The sequence below is a fragment of the Choloepus didactylus genome, chromosome 8 (genome assembly GCF_015220235.1).
Source record: "Choloepus didactylus isolate mChoDid1 chromosome 8, mChoDid1.pri, whole genome shotgun sequence".
In the NCBI taxonomy this organism is placed as follows: domain Eukaryota; kingdom Metazoa; phylum Chordata; class Mammalia; order Pilosa; family Megalonychidae; genus Choloepus; species Choloepus didactylus.
The window spans coordinates 83,999,220-84,021,286 of NC_051314.1; the positions used below are offsets into that span (position 1 = coordinate 83,999,220).

Here is a 22,067-nt window from a genome sequence, read left to right on the forward strand (position 1 = left end):
TTGAATCCAAAGTCCACGACGCTCTTAACCTCTAGGCCTGGAGATGAATGTCGGACAAGGAAGAGACAAAGTTCCTCTCCCCACTTCACGTCCCTGCTTCAGGGCCCGGAGTGTGCCTATAAATCAGCTTCATGTTCCAAGCTTCTGGACACAGACCTATTTACGTAAATGATATGCAAACCCAAGTAAATGTAACTTTCCACGTTTGCGGTAAACGCAAATAATGGCAAGCCGGGGGAAGTCGGACGGATTCCAGGAGCCCAGGGTTCAGAGCCCATCCCCTCTGGAGCCTCGGGCGAGGGAGGAAGCGGCTCCGGATGGAGAGTAAAGTGACAATCGGAGGAGGAAAGGCAGTCTTTCCTCCCGGGGGAACAGAGGCGGCCCGGCGGGCACAGGGAACCTGTAGAGGGCGGTTTCTCTCCTCTTTTCCTGTCCCACCCAGTCGGTCTGTCCCCCCACCCCCACTCGCGGCCGGCCTCTGGAGCCACCTCTGTGTGTCTCTCCGCGTCTTCCTCCAGCTTGGTGTCTCTCGGTCTAAGCTCTGTCTGCCTCTCCCGGTCTCCACGAAACTCTGCGGCTCCCGCCCCGGTCGAGTTCAAAAGGAAGCGCTGAGTGGTACCGGGCGCCTCTCCGGCAGACCGTCGGACTGGAAAGGTGAGCAGGCGGAAGAGAAGACCTGGGGTGTGTGTGGGGGCGGTGAGCGGGCCAAGCGAACCCGGTCGCCCACAGTCACACTCCTAGTCACCTCGGCCACGGTAGGAACTGAAACCCAGAGCGGCCGGAGCTTGGCCCTTGGCTGGAGCCTCCGCTCGCGCTGCTGGGCACCCGGAGGCCGCTGGGACGGACCGCCCGGCCGCCCGGTGCGTACCGACTCCTCTCCGAGCGCTGCGAGCCCTTCCTAGTGCTGGTAACGCAGTTGGGGGTAAGGGGGCGGGGCCGAGGGAGCGAAGACCGAGCCCTCCCCGTCCACAGAGAGGCTTCCTCGGTGGCAGAGGTGCCGCGGGGCTCCAGGGCTCCCTAGTCACAGGCTGGAGACCAAGTAGGGTTTGGGTAGGCTGTGCGCGTAGAGCGCAGAGGACAATGAAGGGAAGTTTGGGGGGAGCGGGCCAGCCTGGAGAACAGGGTGTCTGAGATTAGCCAAAAGAGGACTGAAGGACCCGCACCTCGTGTCCTTTGCCTGGCTTTCCCCTTCCAGGGCTACGTGCGTGCCCCCGGTCCCGCACCCGAACCCGGGCGCGCGGGTCCTGACCTTCCCCGGCCCTCTCCTGACACCTAGTGGAGGGCTCCTCCCTAAACGCCGGGCTGTGGAAGCCCCGCGTACCTGTTACAGTGGCACGCTGCTAACTTACTTGCATATCTTTGCCTAACTTTCTTAGGCTTTGAGAGATCTCTTAGATAAATGTGGTGGCCCAGTGAAAGGAGGATCTCGGGGTAGAACGTTTAAAGGATCTGCTATCCGGGAAAGATCTTCCAACGCAGAGCCTGGAGACATACTCAGGAAAACCAAAAGACACTGGTTTAGGACTAACTAACTTCCTTTCCTGGCCTCCTCGTCTCCATGGAAAGAGGAAATGGGAAAGACTCAGGAACACTTGGCTTTAAAAGCCTTCCTGGGATCTCCAGGCCTCTCCAGTCCCAGTGGCCCACCCACCTCCCTCCTCTTTCTCCCTTTTCCTACAGGTCTGCTCCTTCTCACGTGCTCATCCACTGGCCACAATGAGCAGCCCCCCAAGCACACCTTCCCGGGGAGGTAAGTTCCTAATTGGAATGGAAGAAACATCCCCTTGCCCCAGTCCAGTCCTGGAAATCCCTGAGGCCTCTGTCCAGATGGGAAGACCCTCCCACCTCTCTCTGCCCATCTCATACTGGAAAAGGTCCTGGGAGGAGGCAGGAGACTACTCAAGTGTGCACTTTGGTTCTGAAGTCTCATGACCTGGGCCAGTGCCTGGCACTACCACTTAAAGCTTTGTGACATGAGTGAGTTATCTAACCTCTAAGCTCCACTTCAGTTGCAAAATGAGAAAAATAGTACCTATCTTGTGAGGGTGAAAGGAGATAACCCATATAAAACACTAAAACAGTGCCTGGTAGCTAGTAAGCACTCAATAATATTAGTTGCTATGGTTGGGTGTTTGTTAGAAAACCCACCTTTCCCTTCCCCTGCTTTCTAATTCCATTCCTCTGATGATATGACTTGACCCTCAGGCAGGGATCCACCTCTCTTGCACTGAGAATGGATTCCCACCCTTCATTTCATAACCTGGCTGGGCGGGACCAGACAGACTTAGATACATGTGGATTGTCTTCAACCCTTGCTAGATAGGATGAGGGAGGAGCAAGAGTTTGCTTGGTCTAAATATCTTTGTTTTCAGATACACTGTCCCATTTGTCATTAGGATAGACAATCCTGCTTTAATGATGTGAAAATAGGTGAGGAGACAACCCCAGGGGAAATGGAAGACAGTGTTCTCCATGAATGGTGATAGACACAATTCAAACTTAGTTGTGTGGTAAGAAGAGATAAGAAAAGGGAGAAATCGGTGAAATCTAGATTGGTCAGCAAATGCTTCATGAGTAAAGGGGATCCGGGCTTTATCCCTGAAGGATGGGTAAGGTTTGGACCGGCAAAGAGGAGTGCAGCGGATGTTCCAGGAAAAGGTAGTGCCACGTGTGAAGCTACAGAGACTGGACTTTCCCTGGAGGGTGTCCTGGAGGAGGGGGCAGGGGACCTCCAGAATAAATCTGATGCTTTGGCAGATCCATGGGGAAAGGGGAACTATTTGCATTCTTCACCTCTAGGGTGACATGAGTGCAATGGTATTTTAGGACATATCATACAGACCCCTATTTATTAGGCCCAAAGCAGATTTAAGTTCAGAGACAGGAATGGAGAAAAGAATAGAAATCACAGACAGGGAGAGGGCTTGTACTTTGAGGGGTGAGTCACTGAGGGTCAGCTCTTCACTTCCACCCTTGTCTAGCACTTCTTTCCCCACCTCTCCACCCCACATACTCCTTTCCTCCAGACAGGCCGTAAAGATTTCCTAAAGGACGTATCTTTCAGGAGTATTGAAGGTCAGAGTCACAGTATCGCTTACAAGGGGCCTTGGCACTTTTGCCTTCCTGAGCCCCTTCCCCATAAAAATAATTTCTTATGACTGATATTATTATACAATAATATAATGACATAATTAATTGAGCCCACCCCACTAAATAAAGCCCATCTCCTGCCACTTAATCACATTGGTTACCTCCTAGGTTGTCCTCACCTGTGTTAGACACTTAGCATTTTCATCTCAATCCTTACCACAACCCTGTGAAGCAGGTTTTCCTATATTATAAGTACAGAAATTGAAGTTCAGACAAGTTAAGAAATTTTCAGAGAGGTTAAGAAATTTTCCCAAGGTCATGCGGCTAATAATGACCGCTCAGGATTTTGCACCGGGTCTGACTTACTCTGAAGCCTGGGCTGTTTCTGTCATGGTACACTGCTCCCAAGGTCTCACTCCACCCCACTGGCCGGTGCACGTGGAAGAAAAGGAAGGAGAAAGGAGGCAGAATTCCAGGGCGGTTTCCCACAGAAAGGAGGCTTGGGGGAGCCACCCTTTGTTGGGCTGCCCTACAGCAAATAAACGGGTTGGCAGACTCAGGTGGCAGAGGATCGGATGCCTCAGTGATAAGAGTTTTAGCTCCACCCAGGAAAAACAGCCACAGAGGAACCAACTGGTATCTGGGTTAATAAGAAAAATGAGTGAATGAGCAAGAGATCAGGACATTCGTTTGCTGTTGCTTGGGATTTGGATGGAGTCTCAAAACTTGTGGTCCTCTGTCCTGGCCTCCCCACCTAAAATAAAAAAAGGGCTACAGTCTTACCAAGTCTGGTAAGGGAAGGAAGAGAGGGACATTATTATTCCTGTGTTTGGACCAGGAGACAGAGAAACAGGATAGAAACAAGAAATAATGTGAAAAAGGCTATAAGCCTTTCCCCCCACCTTTTATTCCAGGGTTTCTGTTTGAGGAGCTGAGAAAGTCTTAGTAATGGATGATGGTGAGAGTACTGTAATATTGTGAATATGATTAATCCCATTGAATGGTATGCTTGGGAGCGGTTGGGGTGGGGAAGTTTATATTGTATGTATGTTCCCACGTTTTTCTTTTAAAGAGATAATGACAATTAAATGTAATACATAATCCTGGACTGGATCTAGCAAGGGAGAAGAAAAGGACTCAAAGGGGCATTATTAGGAAGTAGAAAAAATTGGAATATAGACTAGGCTTTCTATCAGTGTTAAATTTCTTGAGTTGATAACTACACTTAAGGTGGTTACATAAGTGAATATCTTTATTTTTAGGTAATGTACGTGGCAGTATTAAGTGTTCAAGGAGCATGATATACAACCCACACTCAAGTTCAGAAAATGAATTGACAGCATACTATGGCAAATATGGCAAAATGTTAAAAATTGTTGGATCTGGGTGTCTGGTGGGCAGTTGGGGTGTGTTGAAGTTCTTTCTGTATGGAGTTTGCATTATTTTGCATATTTTTCTAACTGTCCTGTAAATTTAAAAGTATTTCAACTTTTTCTAGTTTAAAAAAAAATCATTTTGGGGTGTATCCTTCCGACTTCAGTAGCTTTTCAGGGATACCACTGTAAATCTTTTATATACATTGGTATTAAGCCATAGGCTCCCCATTCTCTATTCCTGAACCTGAAAGCAAGGAATCTATTAAATTCTCATCTAGTTCCATTTGGCCCATTTCTCCAGTCATTTGAAATCTGTTTCTGTTTATCAGCTTATTGGTCACCCTTTTAGCTTTGAGTCATTCACAAAGCTGTAGTGCCTTCCCCAGGTCTTCCCCAAAAGGCAAAACAATCCCATGTGGAAGGTGCCAGTTAAGTGGAACACCAAAACAAAAGATAGTGCCAAGCATTCAATATTGGATATATTAAAAACAAACAGAAAAAATACTCAGAGTCCTTATCATAAGGTAAAAAAAATGACTATTGGACTTCCTTATACCTATTTTATGATTTAATATTCTTATTTTTATTACATAAAGGACTTAAATTAGCCCTGGCATGGTTTGACATAAAAATATCAATTCAAAAAGAACTAAGACCAAATCCCAACGGAAGAATCTGTCTAGACTGGCCTTACTCCATTCCTTGACAGTTAGTTACTGCCCCCACTTAATAGTCCTTATAACCAGGCAGTCGTTTTCCACCTTGTCCACAAGGAGTTTATAAGCAATCTTGTCCCTTGTTCTCTGTCATGCATCACCAATTATTCCCTCTCATCTGAATCATTCCTATCAAGACATACACATGCTGTCACTTCTCTTATCCTGAAAAAGCAAACAAAAAAAAAACACTTGCACCTTCTTCCCCCTCCAACTAACTGCTGCCCCATTTCTCTGCTCTCCTTTACAGAAAAACTTTTGTAAGAGTTTATCTGTATTCTGCCTTCAGTTCCTCTCCCATTTTTCTTTTCTTGAACCCACCCTAAACCTTGTCAAGGTCATTGCTGTCCTTTGCGTGGCGAAATCCAATGGGCCTCATAACTGATCTCTTTGGCTGCAACTCTTCTGTCTCCTTTGCTAGCCCCTCCATGGGCTCAGGCCTTGGTCCTTGTTTCAGTTTGCTAAAGCTACCGGAATGCAATATACCCGAAATGGTTGGCTTTTACAATAAGGATTTATTAACTTACAATTTATAGTTCTTATTTGGACACTTGTGAAAATGTCCAAATTAAGGCACAAACAGGATGATATCTTCTCTGAGAAAAGGGTTCCAGCAGCTGGGACACCTGTCACATGGAAGGCACATGGTTGGCGTCTGATGGTCCTTTGCTCCCAGGTTTCACTGCTTTCAGCTTCTGGCTTCCACGGCTCCCTCTCTCAGCTCCTCCGGGGGCTTTTTTCTCTAAGCTCTCTCTCAGCTTTTTCAGTCTTTTATCCTCTCATAAAGGACTCCAGTAAAAGGTTTAAGACTCACCTTGAATGAGGTGGGTCACATCTCAAATTGAAATAACCTAACCAAAAGGTCCTACCCACAACAGGTCTGCACCCACAGGAATGGATTAAAAGAACATGGCCTTTTCTGGGGTACATAACATCTTCAAATTACCACAGTCCTCTTCTCTGTATCTGTACTTATTCCCTTGATGGTCTTGCCCAGTCTCAGGGCCTTAAATACCACCTAGATGCTAGTGACTTTTCTCTCTCCAATCCAGACCTCTTCCTCAAATTCAAATCTTAACAGCTTCTTGGGTATCTACCCAGGCTGTAATTCTCCACCTTGTCAGCAGTCATGTCCAAACTGAACTTTGGGTCTTCCCTTCTGTTCTAGTTTGCTAATGCTGCCAGAATGCAAAGCAGCAGAAACAGATTGGCTTTTATAAAAGGGGGTTTATTTGGTTACACAGTTACAGTCTTAAGGCCATAAAGTGTCCAAGGTAACGCATCAACAATTGGGTACCTTCCCTGGAGGATGGCCAATGGTGTCCAGAAAACCTCTGTTAGCTGGGAAGGCACGTGGCTGGCATCTGCTTTCAACGGCTGTCTTCAAACTGTCTCTCATCTGCAGCTCCTGTGCTTTCTTCAAAGTGTCCCTCTTGGCTGTAGCTCCTCTTCAAAATGTCACTCACAGCTGTACTGAGTTCCTTCTGTTTGTCAGCTCATTTATATGGCTCCACTGATCAACTTAGACCCACCCCAAATGGGCGGAGCAACACCTCCATGGAAATTATCCAATCAGAGTCATCACTCACAGCTGGGTGGGGCACATTTCAAAGAAACACTCAAAGAATTACAATCTAACAACACTGATAACATCTGCCCACACAAGATTACATCAAAGTTAATGGCGTTTGGGAGACATAATGCATTCAAACCGGCACACCTTCTAAATCTGTTCCTCTATCTATTGCTGCTTGACAAACCACCCCAAGACTTAGTGGCTTAAAAGAACAGGTGATTATTCCTTATGATTTTGTGGTCAGCTGGGCCTTCCTCTGCTGGTTTCACCTGTGCTTAGTCCTGCAGCTGCTTTCAGCTGGAAGGTTGGCTGGGCTGGAAGGTCCAGGATGGCCTGAGGTCTCCACTACCATCACCTCATCAGTGAGGCTTTATCTGACACCTTATTTAAAATTGCAACCCCTGCTTGTTTTGTTTTTTTTCTTTTTTTTTTTAATTCAGTTTTATTGAGATAAATTCACATACCATACAGTCATCCATGGTGTACAATCAGCTGTTCACAGTAGCATCATACAGTTGTGTATTCATCACCCCAATCTGTTTTTGAACATTTTCCTTACACCAGAATCAGAATAAGAATAAAAAATAAAAATAAGAAAGAACACCCAAATCATCCCCCCCCACCCCACCCTATTTTTCATTTAGTTTTTGTCCCCATTTACCTACTCATCTATCCGTACACTGGATAAAGGGAGTGTGATCCACAAGGTATTCACAATCACACTGTCACCCCTTGTAATCTACATTGTTGTACAATCGTCTTCAAGAGTCAAGGCTACTCGGTTGGAGTTTAGTAGTTTCAGGTATTTACTTCTAGCTACTCTAATACATTAAAACCTAAAAAATGTTATCTGTATAGTGCATAAGAATGTCCACCAGAGTGACCGCTCGACTCCATTTGAAATCTCTCTGCCGCTGAAGCTTTATTTGGTTTCATTTCATATCCCCCTTTTGGTCAAGAAGATGTTCTCAATCCCACGATGCCGGGTCCAGATTCATCCCCAGGAGTCATATCCTGCATTGCCAGGGAGATTTACACCCCTGGGAGTCGGGTCCCACATAGTAGGGAGGGCTGTGAGATCACCTGCCAAGGTAGCTAAGTTAGAGAGAGAGGGCCACATCTGAGCAACAAAGAGGCACTCAGGGGGAGACTCTTAGGCACAATTATAAGCATATTTAGCCTCTCCTTTTCCTGCTTGTTTTTTCTACATAGCACTAATCAATATCTAACACAGTATTTCTTTTACTTATTTTGTTTATTGGCCATCTTCCCCCTTAAAGAATTAAATTATATAAAGTCAGGGGTTTTTGTCTGTTTGTTCACTGATCGATGCCCAGAACCTAGGAGAGAGCCTGGTACGGAGTATACGCTCAATAAGGTCTCAGAAGGCTGTGCGGCCCAGCTTAAGGTCTCAGAAGGCTGTGCGGAGACTCAGAGGCAGGGCAAGATGGCAGACTGGTGAGCTGTATGTTTTAGTTACTCCTCCAGGAAAGTAGGTAAAAAGCCAGGAACTGCGTGGACTGGACACCACAGAGCAATCTGTCTTTGGGCATACTTCATACAACACTCATGAAAACGTGGAACTGCTGAGATCAGCGAAATCTGTAAGTTTTTGCGGCCAGGGGACCCGCGCCCCTCCCTGCCAGGCTCAGTCCCGGGGGAGGAGGGGCTGTCAGCTCCAGGAAGGAGAAGGGAGAATTGCAGTGGCTGCTCTTATCGGAAACTCATTCTACTGATTCAAACTCCAACCATAGATAGACTGAGGCCAGACACCAGAGACTCTGAGAGCAGCCAGCCCAGCAGAGAGGAGACAGGCATAGAAAAAAAACAACACGAAAAACTCCAAAATAAAAGCAGAGGATTTTTGGAGTTCTGGTGAACACAGAAAGGGGAAGGGCGGAGATCAGGCCTTGAGGCGCATATGCAAATCCCGAAGCAAGGCTGATCTCTCTACCCTGGGCACCTTTCCTTAATGGCCCTGGTTGCTTTGTCTATTAGCATTTCAATAACCCATTAGATCTCTGAGGAGGGCCGTTTTTTTTTTTTGTTTGTTTTTTTTTTTTAAAATCCTTTTTGCTTTTTCTAAAACAATTACTCTAAGAAGCTCAATACAGAAAGCTTCAAAGAATTGCAATTTGGGCACGTCAAGTCAAGAGCAGAACTAAGAGAGCTCTGAGACAAAAGGCAATAATCCAGTGGCTGAGAAAATTCACTAAACAACACAACTTCCCAAGAAAAGGGGGGTGTCCGCTCACAGCCACCATCCTGGTGGACAGGAAACACTCCTGCCCATCGCCAGCCCCATAGCCCAGAGCTGCCCCAGACAACCCAGTGTGACGGAAGTGCTTCAAATAACAGGCACACACCACAAAACTGGGCGTGGACATTAGCCTTCCCTGCAACCTCAGCTGAATGTCCCAGAGCTGGGAAGGGGGAGCAGTGTGAATTAACAGAGCCCCATTCAGCCATCATTTGAGCAGACTGGGAGCCTCCCAACACAGCCCAGCAGCCCAGAACTGCCCTGGGGGGACGGCACTCACCTGTGACATAGCACAGTCATCCCTCAACAGAGGACCCGGGGTGCACAGCCTGGAAGAGGGGCCCACTTGCAAGTCTCAGGAGCCATACGCCAATACCAAAGACTTGTGGGTCAGTGGCAGAGACAAACTGTGGCAGGACTGAACTGAAGGATTAGACTATTGCAGTAGCTTTAAAACTCTAGGATCATCAGGGAGATTTGATTGTTAGGGCCACCCCCCCTCCCCGACTGCCCAGAAACACGCCCCACATACAGGGCAGGCAACACCAACTACACACGCAAGCTTGGGACACCAATTGGGCCCCACAAGACTCACTCCCCCACTCACCAAAAAGGCTAAGCAGGGGAGATCTGGCTTGTGGAGAACAGGTGGCTCGTGGACGCCACCTGCTGGTTAGTTAGAGAAAGTGTACTCCACGAAGCTGTAGATCTGATAAATTAGAGATAAGGACTTCAACTGGTCTACAAACCCTAAAAGAACCCTATCAAGGTCAGCAAATGCCACGAGGCCAAAACAACAGAAAATTATAAAGCATATGAAAAAACCAGACGATATGGATAACCCAAGCCCAAGCACCCAATCAAAAGACCAGAAGAGACACACCTAGAGCAGCTACTCAAAGAACTAAAGATGAACAATGAGACCCTAGTACGGGATATGAAGGAAATCAAGAAGACCCTAGAAGAGCATAAAGAAGACATTGCAAGACTAAATAAAAAAATGGATGATCTTATGGAAATTAAAGAAACTGTTGACCAAATTAAAAAGATTCTGGACACTCATAGTACAAGACTAGAGGAAGTTGAACAACGAATCAGTGACCTGGAAGATGACAGAATGGAAAATGAAAGCATAAAAGAAAGAATGGGGAAAAAAATTGAAAAACTCGAAATGGACCTCAGGGATATGATAGATAATATGAAACGTCCGAATATAAGACTCATTGGTGTCCCAGAAGGGGAAGAAAAGGGTAAAGGTCTAGGAAGAGTATTCAAAGAAATTGTTGGGGAAAACTTCCCAAATCTTCTAAACAACATAAATACACAAATCATAAATGCTCAGCGAACTCCAAATAGAATAAATCCAAAAAAACCCACTCCGAGACATATACTGATCACACTGTCAAACATAGAAGAGAAGGAGCAAGTTCTGAAAGCAGCAAGAGAAAAGCAATTCACCACATACAAAGGAAACAGCATAAGACTAAGTAGTGACTACTCAGCAGCCACCATGGAGGCGAGAAGGCAGTGGCATGATATATTTAAAATTCTGAGTGAGAGGAATTTCCAGCCAAGAATACTTTATCCAGCAAAGCTCTCCTTCAAATTTGAGGGAGAGCTTAAATTTTTCACAGACAAAGAAATGCTGAGAGAATTTGCTAACAAGAGACCTGCCCTACTGGAGATACTAAAGGGAGCCCTACAGACAGAGAAACAAAGACAGGACAGAGAGACTTGGAGAAAGGTTCAGTACTAAAGAGATTCGGTATGGGTACAATAAAGGATATTAATAGAGAGAGGGAAAAATATGGCAAACATAATCCAAAGGATAAGATGGCCGATTCAAGAAATGCCTTCACGGTTTTAACGTTGAATGTAAATGGATTAAACTCCCCAATTAAAAGATATAGATTCGCAGAATGGATCAAAAAAAATGAACCATCAATATGTTGCATACAAGAGACTCATCTTAGACACAGGGACACAAAGAAACTGAAAGTGAAAGGATGGAAAAAAATATTTCATGCAAGCTACAGCCAAAAGAAAGCAGGTGTAGCAATATTAATCTCAGATAAAATAGACTTCAAATGCAGGGATGTTTTGAGAGACAAAGAAGGCCACTACATACTAATAAAAGGGGCAATTCAGCAAGAAGAAATAACAATCGTAAATGTCTATGCACCCAATCAAGGTGCCACAAAATACATGAGAGAAACATTGACAAAACTAAAGGAAGCAATTGATGTTTCCACAATAATTGTGGGAGACTTCAACACATCACTCTCTCCTATAGATAGATCAACCAGACAGAAGACCAATAAGGAAATTGAAAACCTAAACAATCTGATAAATGAATTAGATTTAACAGACATCTACAGGACATTACATCCCAAATCACCAGGATACACATACTTTTCTAGTGCTCACGGAACTTTCTCCAGAATAGATCATATGCTGGGACATAAAACAAGCCTCAATAAATTTAAAAAGATTGAAATTATTCAAAGCACATTCTCTGACCACAATGGAATACAATTAGAAGTCAATAACCATCAGAGACTTAGAAAATTCACAAATACCTGGAGGTTAAACAACACACTCCTAAACAATCAGTGGGTTAAAGAAGAAATAGCAAGAGAAATTGCTAAATATAGAGAGACGAATGAAAATGAGAACACAACATACCAAAACCTATGGGATGCAGCAAAAGCAGTGCTAAGGGGGAAATTTATAGCACTAAACGCATATATTAAAAAGGAAGAAAGAGCCAAAATCAAAGAACTAATGGATCAACTGAAGAAGCTAGAAAATGAACAGCAAACCAATCCTAAACCAAGTACAAGAAAAGAAATAACAAGGATTAAAGCAGAAATAAATGACATAGAGAACAAAAAAACAATAGAAAGGATAAATATCACCAAAAGTTGGTTCTTTGAGAAGATCAACAAGATTGACAAGCCCCTAGCTAGACTGACAAAATCAAAAAGAGAGAAGACCCATATAAACAAAATAATGAATGAAAAAGGTGACATAACTGCAGATCCTGAAGAAATTAAAAAAATTATAAGAGGATATTATGAACAACTGTATGGCAACAAACTGGATAATGTAGAAGAAATGGACAATTTCCTGGAAACATATGAACAACCTAGACTGACCAGAGAAGAAATAGAAGACCTCAACCAACCCATCACAAGCAAAGAGATCCAATCAGTCATCAAAAATCTTCCCACAAATAAATGCCCAGGGCCAGATGGCTTCACAGGGGAATTCTACCAAACTTTCCAGAAAGAACTGACACCAATCTTACTCAAACTCTTTCAAAACATTGAAAAAAATGGAACACTACCTAACTCATTTTATGAAGCTAACATCAATCTAATACCAAAACCAGGCAAAGATGCTACAAAAAAGGAAAACTACCGGCCAATCTCCCTAATGAATATAGATGCAAAAATCCTCAACAAAATACTTGCAAATCGAATCCAAAGACACATTAAAAAAATCATACACCATGACCAAGTGGGGTTCATTCCAGGCATGCAAGGATGGTTCAAAATAAGAAAAACAATCAATGTATTACAACACATTAAAAACTCGAAAGGGAAAAATCAATTGATCATCTCAATAGATGCTGAAAAAGCATTTGACAAAATCCAACATCCGTTTTTGATAAAAACACTTCAAAAGGTAGGAATTGAAGGAAACTTCCTCAACATGATAAAGAGCATATATGAAAAACCCACAGCCAGCATAGTACTCAATGGTGAGAGACTGAAAGCCTTCCCTCTAAGATCGGGAACAAGACAAGGATGCCCGCTGTCACCACTGTTATTCAACATTGTGCTGGAAGTGCTAGCCAGGGCAATCCGGCAAGACAAAGAAATAAAAGGCATCCAAATTGGAAAAGAAGAAGTAAAACTGTCATTGTTTGCAGATGATATGATCTTATATCTAGAAAACCCTGAGAAATCAACGATACACCTACTAGAGCTAATAAACAAATTTAGCAAAGTAGCGGGATACAAGATTAATGCACATAAGTCAGTAATGTTTCTATATGCTAGAAATGAACAAACTGAAGAGACACTCAAGAAAAAGATACCATTTTCAATAGCAACTAAAAAAATCAAGTACCTAGGAATAAACTTAACCAAAGATGTAAAAGACCTATACAAAGAAAACTACATAACTCTACTAAAAGAAATAGAAGGGGACCTTAAAAGATGGAAAAATATTCCATGTTCATGGATAGGAAGGCTAAATGTCATTAAGATGTCAATTCTACCCAAACTCATCTACAGATTCAATGCAATCCCAATCAAAATTCCAACAACCTACTTTGCAGACTTGGAAAAGCTAGTTATCAAATTTATTTGGAAAGGGAAGATGCCTCGAATTGCTAAAGACACTCTAAAAAAGAAAAACGAAGTGGGAGGACTTACACTCCCTGACTTTGAAGCCTATTATAAAGCCACAGTTGCCAAAACAGCATGGTACTGGCACAAAGATAGACATATAGATCAATGGAATCGAATTGAGAATTCAGAGATAGACCCTCAGATCTATGGCCGACTGATCTTTGATAAGGCCCCCAAAGTCACCGAACTGAGCCATAATGGTCTTTTCAACAAATGGGGCTGGGAGAGTTGGATATCCATATCCAAAAGAATGAAAGAGGACCCCTACCTCACCCCCTACACAAAAATTAACTCAAAATGGACCAAAGATCTCAATATAAAAGAAAGTACCATAAAACTCCTAGAAGATAATGTAGGAAAACATCTTCAAGACCTTGTATTAGGAGGCCACTTCCTAGACTTTACACCCAAAGCACAAGCAACAAAAGAGAAAATAGATAAATGGGAACTCCTCAAGCTTAGAAGTTTCTGCACCTCAAAGGAATTTCTCAAAAAGGTAAAGAGGCAGCCAACTCAATGGGAAAAAATTTTTGGAAACCATGTATCTGACAAAAGACTGATATCTTGCATATACAAAGAAATCCTACAACTCAATGACAATAGTACAGACAGCCCATTTTATAATTGGGCAAAAGATATGAAAAGACAGTTCTCTGAAGAGGAAATACAAATGGCCAAGAAACACATGAAAAAATGTTCAGCTTCACTAGCTATTAGAGAGATGCAAATTAAGACCACAATGAGATACCATCTAACACCGGTTAGAATGGCTGCCATTAAACAAACAGGAAACTACAAATGCTGGAGGGGATGTGGAGAAATTGGAACTCTTATTCATTGTTGGTGGGACTGTATAATGGTTCAGCCACTCTGGAAGTCAGTCTGGCAGTTCCTTAGAAAACTAGAGATAGAGCTACCATTCGATCCAGCGATTGCACTTCTCGGGATATACCCGGAAGATCGGAAAGCAGTGACACGAACAGATATCTGCACACCAATGTTCATAGCAGCATTATTCACAATTGCCAAGAGATGGAAACAACCCAAATGTCCTTCAACAGATGAGTGGATAAATAAAATGTGGTATATACACACGATGGAATACTACGCGGCAGTAAGAAGGAACGATCTGGTGAAACATATGACAACATGGATGAACCTTGAAGACATAATGCTGAGCGAAATAAGCCAGGCACAAAAAGAGAAATATTATATGCTACCACTAATGTGAACTTTGAAAAATGTAAAACAAATGGTTTATAATGTAGAATGTAGGGGAACTAGCAGTAGAGAGCAATTAAGGAAGGGGGAACAATAATCCAAGAAGAACAGATAAGCTATTTAACGTTCTGGGGATGCCCAGAAATGACTATGGTCTGTTAATTTCTGATGGATGTAGTAGGAACAAGTTCACTGAAATGTTGCTACAGTATGTAACTTTCTTGGGGTAAAGTAGGAACATGTTGGAAGTTAAGCAGTTATCTTAGGTTAGTTGTCTTTTTCTTACTCCCTTGCTATGGTCTCTTTGAAATGTTCTTTTATTGTATGTTTGTTTTCTTTTTAACTTTTTTTTTTCATACAGTTGATTTGAAAAAAGAAGGGAAAGTTAAAAAAAAAAAAAAAAAAAAAGAAAAAAGAAAAAAAAGGAAAAAAAAAAAAAAAAAAGATGTAGTGCCCCCTTGAGGAGCCTGTGGAGAATGCAGGGGTATTCGCCTACCCCACCTCCATGGTTGCTAACATGACCACAGACATAGGGGACTGGTGGTTTGATGGGTTGAGCCCTCTACCGTAAGTTTTACCCTTGGGAAGACGGTTGCTGCAAAGGAGAGGCTAGGCCTCCCTGTATTTGTGCCTAAGAGTCTCCTCCTGAATGCCTCTTTGTTGCTCAGATGTGGCCCTCTCTCTCTAGCTAAGCCAACTTGAAAGGTGAAATCACTGCCCTCCCCCCTACGTGGGATCAGACACCCAGGGAAGTGAATCTCCCTGGCAACGTGGAATATGACTCCCGGGGAGGAATGTAGACCCGGCATCGTGGGATGGAGAACATCTTCTTGACCAAAAGGGGGATGTGAAAGGAAATGAAATAAGCTTCAGTGGCAGAGAGATTCCAAAACGAGCCGAGAGATCACTCTGGTGGGCACTCTTACGCACACTTTAGACAACCTTTTTTAGGTTCTAAAGAATTCGGGTAGCTGGTGGTGGATACCTGAAACTATTAAACTACAACCCAGAACCCATGAATCTCGAAGACACTTGTATAAAAATGTAGCTTATGAGGGGTGACAGTGGGATTGGGAATGCCATAAGGACCAAACTCCACTTTGTCTAGTTTATGGATCGATGTGTAGAAAAGTAGGGGAAGCAAACAAACAGACAAAGGTACCTAGTGTTCTTTTTTACTTCAATTGCTCTTTTTCACTCTAATTATTATTCTTGTTATTTTTGTGTGTGTGCTAATGAAGGTGTCAGGGATTGATTTAGGTGATGAATGTACAACTATGTAATGGTACTGTAAACAATCGAAAGTACAATTTGTTTTGTATGACTGCGTGGTATGTGAATATATCTCAATAAAATGATGATTAAAAAAAAAAAAAAAAAAAAAAAAAGAAGGTTGTGCGGCCCAGCTTGTTCTTAGTGGTCCTGTGCTGACTCCTCATGCTTGAAGTTTTAAGTTCAAAGCCTCCAAAGCAGGCTCTAATAATTTATTCTAGAATTTTGCTGGGGAACCATATCAAGCTTATCGGTTTATTGTTACAGAATCCTCCTTCCCATTGGTCCTTCAGGCTCCTGCTCTCTCTCAGAAGCTCCTAAAGTCACCAACAGAGCCCATCTGTGAGTTCTCTCAGTGCCCTTGGTTGTCATTTATCTGGATTCCTTTTAGATTAGCTTGGTGCTTCCTTGCTCTTGAACTCACTTACCCTCATCCCTAAGGTTCCTGCTGCTCCTTTACTACAAAGGTCATCCTCATTGATAGGAGATAGAAGTAAAAAGGACTGGGGAGTTTGGCTTTCTTTGTTACCTCTGACCTTTCAGGCCCAAGCAGCAAGGCTAGCCCTTTCCTTAATGCTCCAAATATAATGCTTTTTAAATTAGCCTTCAAATTGATTTGCCAACTTGAGTTATATAGAGCTCTAAGTCTCTGGCAGCTTCTAAAATGGATGTTTCTGCTATAAAACTTTATGAGCATTTTCAAAAAGACTCACATTCTAGAATCACATACTGAAAATAACAGGGCTCATAGTAAAAACGGGATTGGGCAGAACACTCAAACTTATGGAACTTTGTGTACCAGAGCCCTAACAAATACAATAATAGTCCCAATAAAAATACCAACAGAGTTCAGTCTCTTCTAGCATTTGAACCTAGAATCCCAGACACTCCTTTGGGGCCTTATACCCTGGGCACTTGCTTACTCCCTTTAGATGTAGGTTCCAGAGAGCCTTCATTTCTAAAAAAGATCATTTTCATCACAAATAAAAATCTGAACTAGGGTCTGCCTTCATTTAATCCATTGTTTCTGTATAGAGGGAAATTTCTTTGGACTCTTTTCATCTACACTAACTGCACCAAAGGAAATCAGCACTTCTATAGAATTTCGGAGTTTTTTTCTTAAGGTCTTCCGATATTGCTAGAGCATTCTCCTAAGTTGTGACAAAGCTTGCCCCCCAACATGCCAAACATTAAAGCTGGGTAAATTGTGTATGAAGTTGCATATGCAACACAACTTTCACTTTATTCTATTGCCCCCCTAGTAACCAATCGTCTATGAACAAGTTCCTATTAATGGAAAATTCCAGGTTGTACAACAGCCTGTATTTGACTGTGGTCATCGGTTTTCCTTCCACCTCTATCTTTTAAACCCCTGAACTTTTTGGAACGCTTATTGTGCTGCCTTATAGGTATCTTTTATTACCTCTTTCTCTTTTTTCCCTTTGGGAAAAAAAGGATAATGGTAAGAATCTTTAGTGCAAATATTTGGCTCAGGCTTTGGAGATGGTAGACCTGAGTTCAGATGTTGGCTCTATCCACTGTTACTTTCATGTGTGCTATGTGGCAAGCCACTTAACTCTCCCTGGGCCTCAGGGTCCATGTCAGCAAATAAAACCTACCTTGAAATGACTGGTGTTGTAAGTATTAATAATTATGCATCTAAAGCACCTGGCAGAAAGCAGGGACTTGGTAAATGTTATTATTGGAATCATTTGTAGAATTTCCCAACCAGGAATCATCTTCCCTTCCAGATGCTCTTCCCAAGGATTCATATTTATCTGTTGTCTGAACCATCACTAGCATTCAGCTCCCGAGTCAGGTCCCTTGTTGACTGTTCACTCCCGTGTGCCCAGCATCTGCACGAGTGTCTCTGGAATATGTAGGAGTAAAGTGTTGATTAATCAAACTGATGAAATATAATCACCTTTATATCTACCCTTCTGTAGTTATGTTATTCTTCTCGGTGTGTTGTGTATCTTAAGTTCTCAAATGTTTAAGAAAGGCTAAAGTAGGAGCAACCGTTGAGAGCTCTGGATATCAAAGGTGGGAGGATGGGGGTGCAATGGAGGGAAGCCCTGGGAGATTTGGGGGAGTAGAGTGCATGGTGAGGGGCAGCAGTCTGAGGTGACGATCAAGGGCTCTCAGGGCTCTCTTTGTGATGGAAGTCAGTGGTTTATAACCTAATCTCAGAATTGACCTCCCATCACTCTGGCTGGATTCTGTTTGTTAGAAGCAAGTCTCTGGATCCAGTCCTCACGCAGGGGGAAAGTGTAAATATCAGGAGGGGGATTTCTGGGAGGCATCCTAGGAGATGCCTGCCACATGCCCATTGTACAAATCAGAAAACCAAGGATCAGGGAGGCTCAGTAATTTCCTCAAGGTCACCTAGTAACATGCTGGGTCAGGATTCAAACCCAGAGCAACCTTCCCTTTTAATCATGAAGCATTTAAACAAAGTCACCTTAAATAATATTTTATGTAGTAGCTAATGTTTAATGCTTACCTGTTCTCTCATTTAATCTTCACAATAACCCTGCAAAGTTGAGTCCCCATCAGTGAAACCTAGGAGAATGGATGAATGAAGCAAGAGATACAGTCGTTTCCCTAAGGCCGCCTGTGGCTGTGTGTATTACCATTCCTAAAGAGAAAGTGGAGGACAGCAGAGGGAGGGTTGGCCTGGCCTGAGAGGGGGAGCCGCCCTGGGCTCTCCACAGCCCACCTCAGGTCTCTCTGTGGCAGAACCAGGATGGGTCATCAGGCCTCCCCATGGTCTGTGTGAAAAGAACCCTCAACACTGTCGACCCCTCGTAGCACTGCTCCCAGGCTCACCAGACCACTGCTGTTGACAATTTCTCTTGCCCTGGTAAGAAACCTGAACATTTCGGGCATTGGATGGGCATCCTGCTCACGCTGCCTGCTCCAGCCACCCTGGCCTTTGATTCCTCTGTCTTGGCTGCGACTCAGGCTCTTCCCTCTGCTCGAATGTGCCCCGCCACCCACCCCTTTTACACAGTGAACTCCCACCCTGCTTCAGCTCCCAGCTCAAATGTTACTTCCCTGGGAGGTCATTCCTGACTGGAAGACTGGACCAGGCCCCTCCACCACATGCTGTCTCCTCTGAGTGCTTGGATGTCTCCTTTGTCTCATTTATTGCAGTCCATAAACCGTGTTTGAATTGCGGGGTGCGGTAGAGGGTAAGTTCCAAGAAGGCGGGGCTGGGTCTGTGTTGCTCACCTTTATATCCCGAGTGTGTCTAGCTCAGTGCCTGGCAAAAGAGTTATGCTGTTACTATTTATTGGATGCCCCTTGAATATCCCCCCTTGTGGTGATTCCATGGTGAGCCAATCTGCTTTGCCTGGAATACTCCTGTCCTGCAGTAACCTCTTGTTACCTTTTCAAACCCCTACACTAAAACGCTAACTAGACAAGAACTGAAGGGCTTACTGACTTGTGTAAACACTTAAAAGGGACTTCTGGAGGCCATTAGTCTTATGGTGTTCTAACTCTGGGTAATGACTGTAGGGGAAGGGCTTTCAGGCTCTGAAGTAATGCAAAGTAAAACAAACAAACAAACACATACACACACATCCATCTTTTGATTTCATTTATGTAACAGTATTCATTCCTAATAATAGCTAACCTTTATTGACTTACTACATGTCGCAACCATCCTATAAAGTAGGTGCTATTATCTCCATTTTGCAGAGGAAGAAACTACACTGATGCATAGAGAGGGTTAGTTAGGTAATTTTCCCAAGGTTGCACAGCTAGTAAAGGGCAGAGTTGGGATTTGAACCTAGTTAGTCGGGCTATAGAGCCCATACTGTTAGGCATAGAGAAATCCCATCAAAATGTTGTCTTTGGGTCCTCTATTCTCCAGATTTTTTTATATGGGTTTACTTATGAGGATTGGAATGATAAGCTTTTGAATAGGGAAGAAGGAAAGGTGATGCAATCTGAAAGGCAAACATCTGCTTCAGAACAAAAGAATTGACTCCCGTCTTCCTTTTCTACTTTTCTAAATTTGCCAGGGGAAGAACTGCTGACCACCCCAATTCTGCAGGCCACAAATGCCCTGTCCCCAGAAGCTGAAGCCAGCACAGCTCTCATTGCAGGTAACAAGAGTTCTGAGCTAAATCCAAGCGGCCTTCTGGGATCAGGGGCCGTCTAGGTCCAGAGACAGCCTGGAGCCCTGTGTGACAAGCTAAGATTTTCTCCATTCGAGAGCAGCAGCACAGCATCAGGGACTGAACCTGTTAATGGGCTCGTGTACACACGCATGCACACACGGCTATAAAAGCCTCTTGAGCCTTCTGTCAGAGGCACCGCCACTAAATGATAGGTTGGGAGGTGGCCATAAATAGATACAGGTGCATATAGGGACAATACTCCCAAGAATGTGGGTAGGGATGAGGATAAATGTGGCTTGCTGAGTGGGTAAGGAAGAGAATGGGAGGGATCAGAGAAACCCCTACAGGAGACTGTGGATTTAAAAAACCCTTCCTGTTGGGATAAGCTATTTCCTGTTTCCCTCCTTCTTGTTTCTTTCATAATCATCAGGAGCTGGTTGGAAGGGAGTTCGGTTTCATCAGAAATCAAAAGCTTAGGTCCTCGGCTTAGGCACCAAGAGACTCTGGATCTCATGTACCAGGCAGTTGGACTTCCTGGGGGAACATGGATTTGGAAGCAGACACTAGTTAATTAGAACAGGAGGACCCTTGTGAAAGGAGCAGGGATTGTATAATTCAGATGACCCAGTGTATTACTGAGCTATCCTCAATACTGAAAAATCTCTACATTTCCCCTCTCCTTTCCAAGTTGTTATCACCGTGGTCTTCCTCACACTGCTCTCAGTCGTGATCTTGATCTTCTTTTACCTGTACAAGAACAAAGGCAGCTACGTCACCTATGAACCTGCTGAAGGCGAGCCCAGCGCCATCCTGCAGATGGAGAGTGACTCAGCCAAGGGCGGGGAGAAGGAGGAATATTTCATCTGACTTCCAGGCCCCAAGGACCTTATTCCAGGTTCCAGCACTAATAGAATGACTGTTGTTTAATTTATTAGGTGAAAGTTTTATCTGAGGCCAGTGAGCAGCATTGATGAATGGGCAAATCTGAGTTCCCTCCAAAGGCACAGGCCCAAACACCAACCTCACTGTTAGCCCAAGAGGTGGGGCTAAACCAGGGGACATTTTGTTCTTGGTTGAGAATTATGATCGCTGGCTGCTCCACTCTGTCCTCTTCCTGGTCAACTAGTGATAGCCCCAGCGGAGATATTATCTATAAAAGTTTTTCCCAGAGATTGGATACTGCAATACAAGGCCAGACCGGGATGGGTAGGAGATTATGGAGATCTTACCTCCTGATAAATGTACCATTTTCTTTAATCTGAGCCCTTCCCATATTCCCCAACAACCTCATACTTGTGCTACTTTTATCAGAATTAAAAGTTTTCATTGATACAGAAATCAGATTCTCATGTGCGAGAAAATAACTACCTTTACATTTTGACTCACCCTTCGTCACCATGACATCATCTTCTCTTACTTATTTAACTGCTTGGCGTATGTTCTCTCTCAAGCAGTAAGAACCCTCAAGTCTTTGGACTCAGGTTGAGGCAAAGATGGTCCCGGGAAGCTTGTCCCAGAGGAGCATCAACAGAAACATATCCTGGGAGATCAGGTGGTTTAGTCTCCACCCTGGCAAGAGCCAGAATTTCCCAGAATCCATTCAAAACCCATCATCTTTTCCCACCAGTATCCTTGGAATCAAGTCCAGAGAAGCCTCTTGAATCTTAGTTTCAAAATGAGATGTGTTTTAAAGGCTCAATGTGTTGGTACAGATTATTAGCTCCCCAGATATTGTTTCCTTTGGAATTAAGCTAGGATTTCCTTTGAGGTCTTAATGTATTGTTCCACTGTCCAAGTTCAAGTCTACCTAAATTAAAACCCAAGAGTGGAGGAAAAAATCTTGGCTGCTTAGATGCCAGTTTTCAGGATTTCTCCACAAAGAACTTTGGAGAAACTAAAGGTCACCTTGAGCTCCTACAAATTGTTGTACCAAAATATTTCCTCAAGCCAAAATTTGGGGCAAGTTAGGAGAATTAATTGTTCCCTTTTTTCTAAGTTTAGGTCC

At 43.6% G+C, this 22,067-nt stretch overlaps 1 protein-coding gene across 1 annotated transcript; it reads left to right on the top strand.

Annotated features, from left to right (window-relative positions):
• The first annotated feature begins 516 nt into the window (after nucleotides 1-516).
• Nucleotides 517-21,405, top strand: LOC119543336 (small cell adhesion glycoprotein). Its single transcript, XM_037848140.1, has 4 exons — nucleotides 517-654; nucleotides 1,681-1,750; nucleotides 19,964-20,047; nucleotides 20,751-21,405. The coding sequence occupies exons 2-4, from the start codon at nucleotides 1,717-1,719 to the stop codon at nucleotides 20,927-20,929; spliced, it is 297 nt and encodes a 98-aa protein (XP_037704068.1). The 5' UTR covers nucleotides 517-654; nucleotides 1,681-1,716; the 3' UTR covers nucleotides 20,930-21,405.
• The last annotated feature ends 662 nt before the right edge of the window (nucleotides 21,406-22,067 follow it).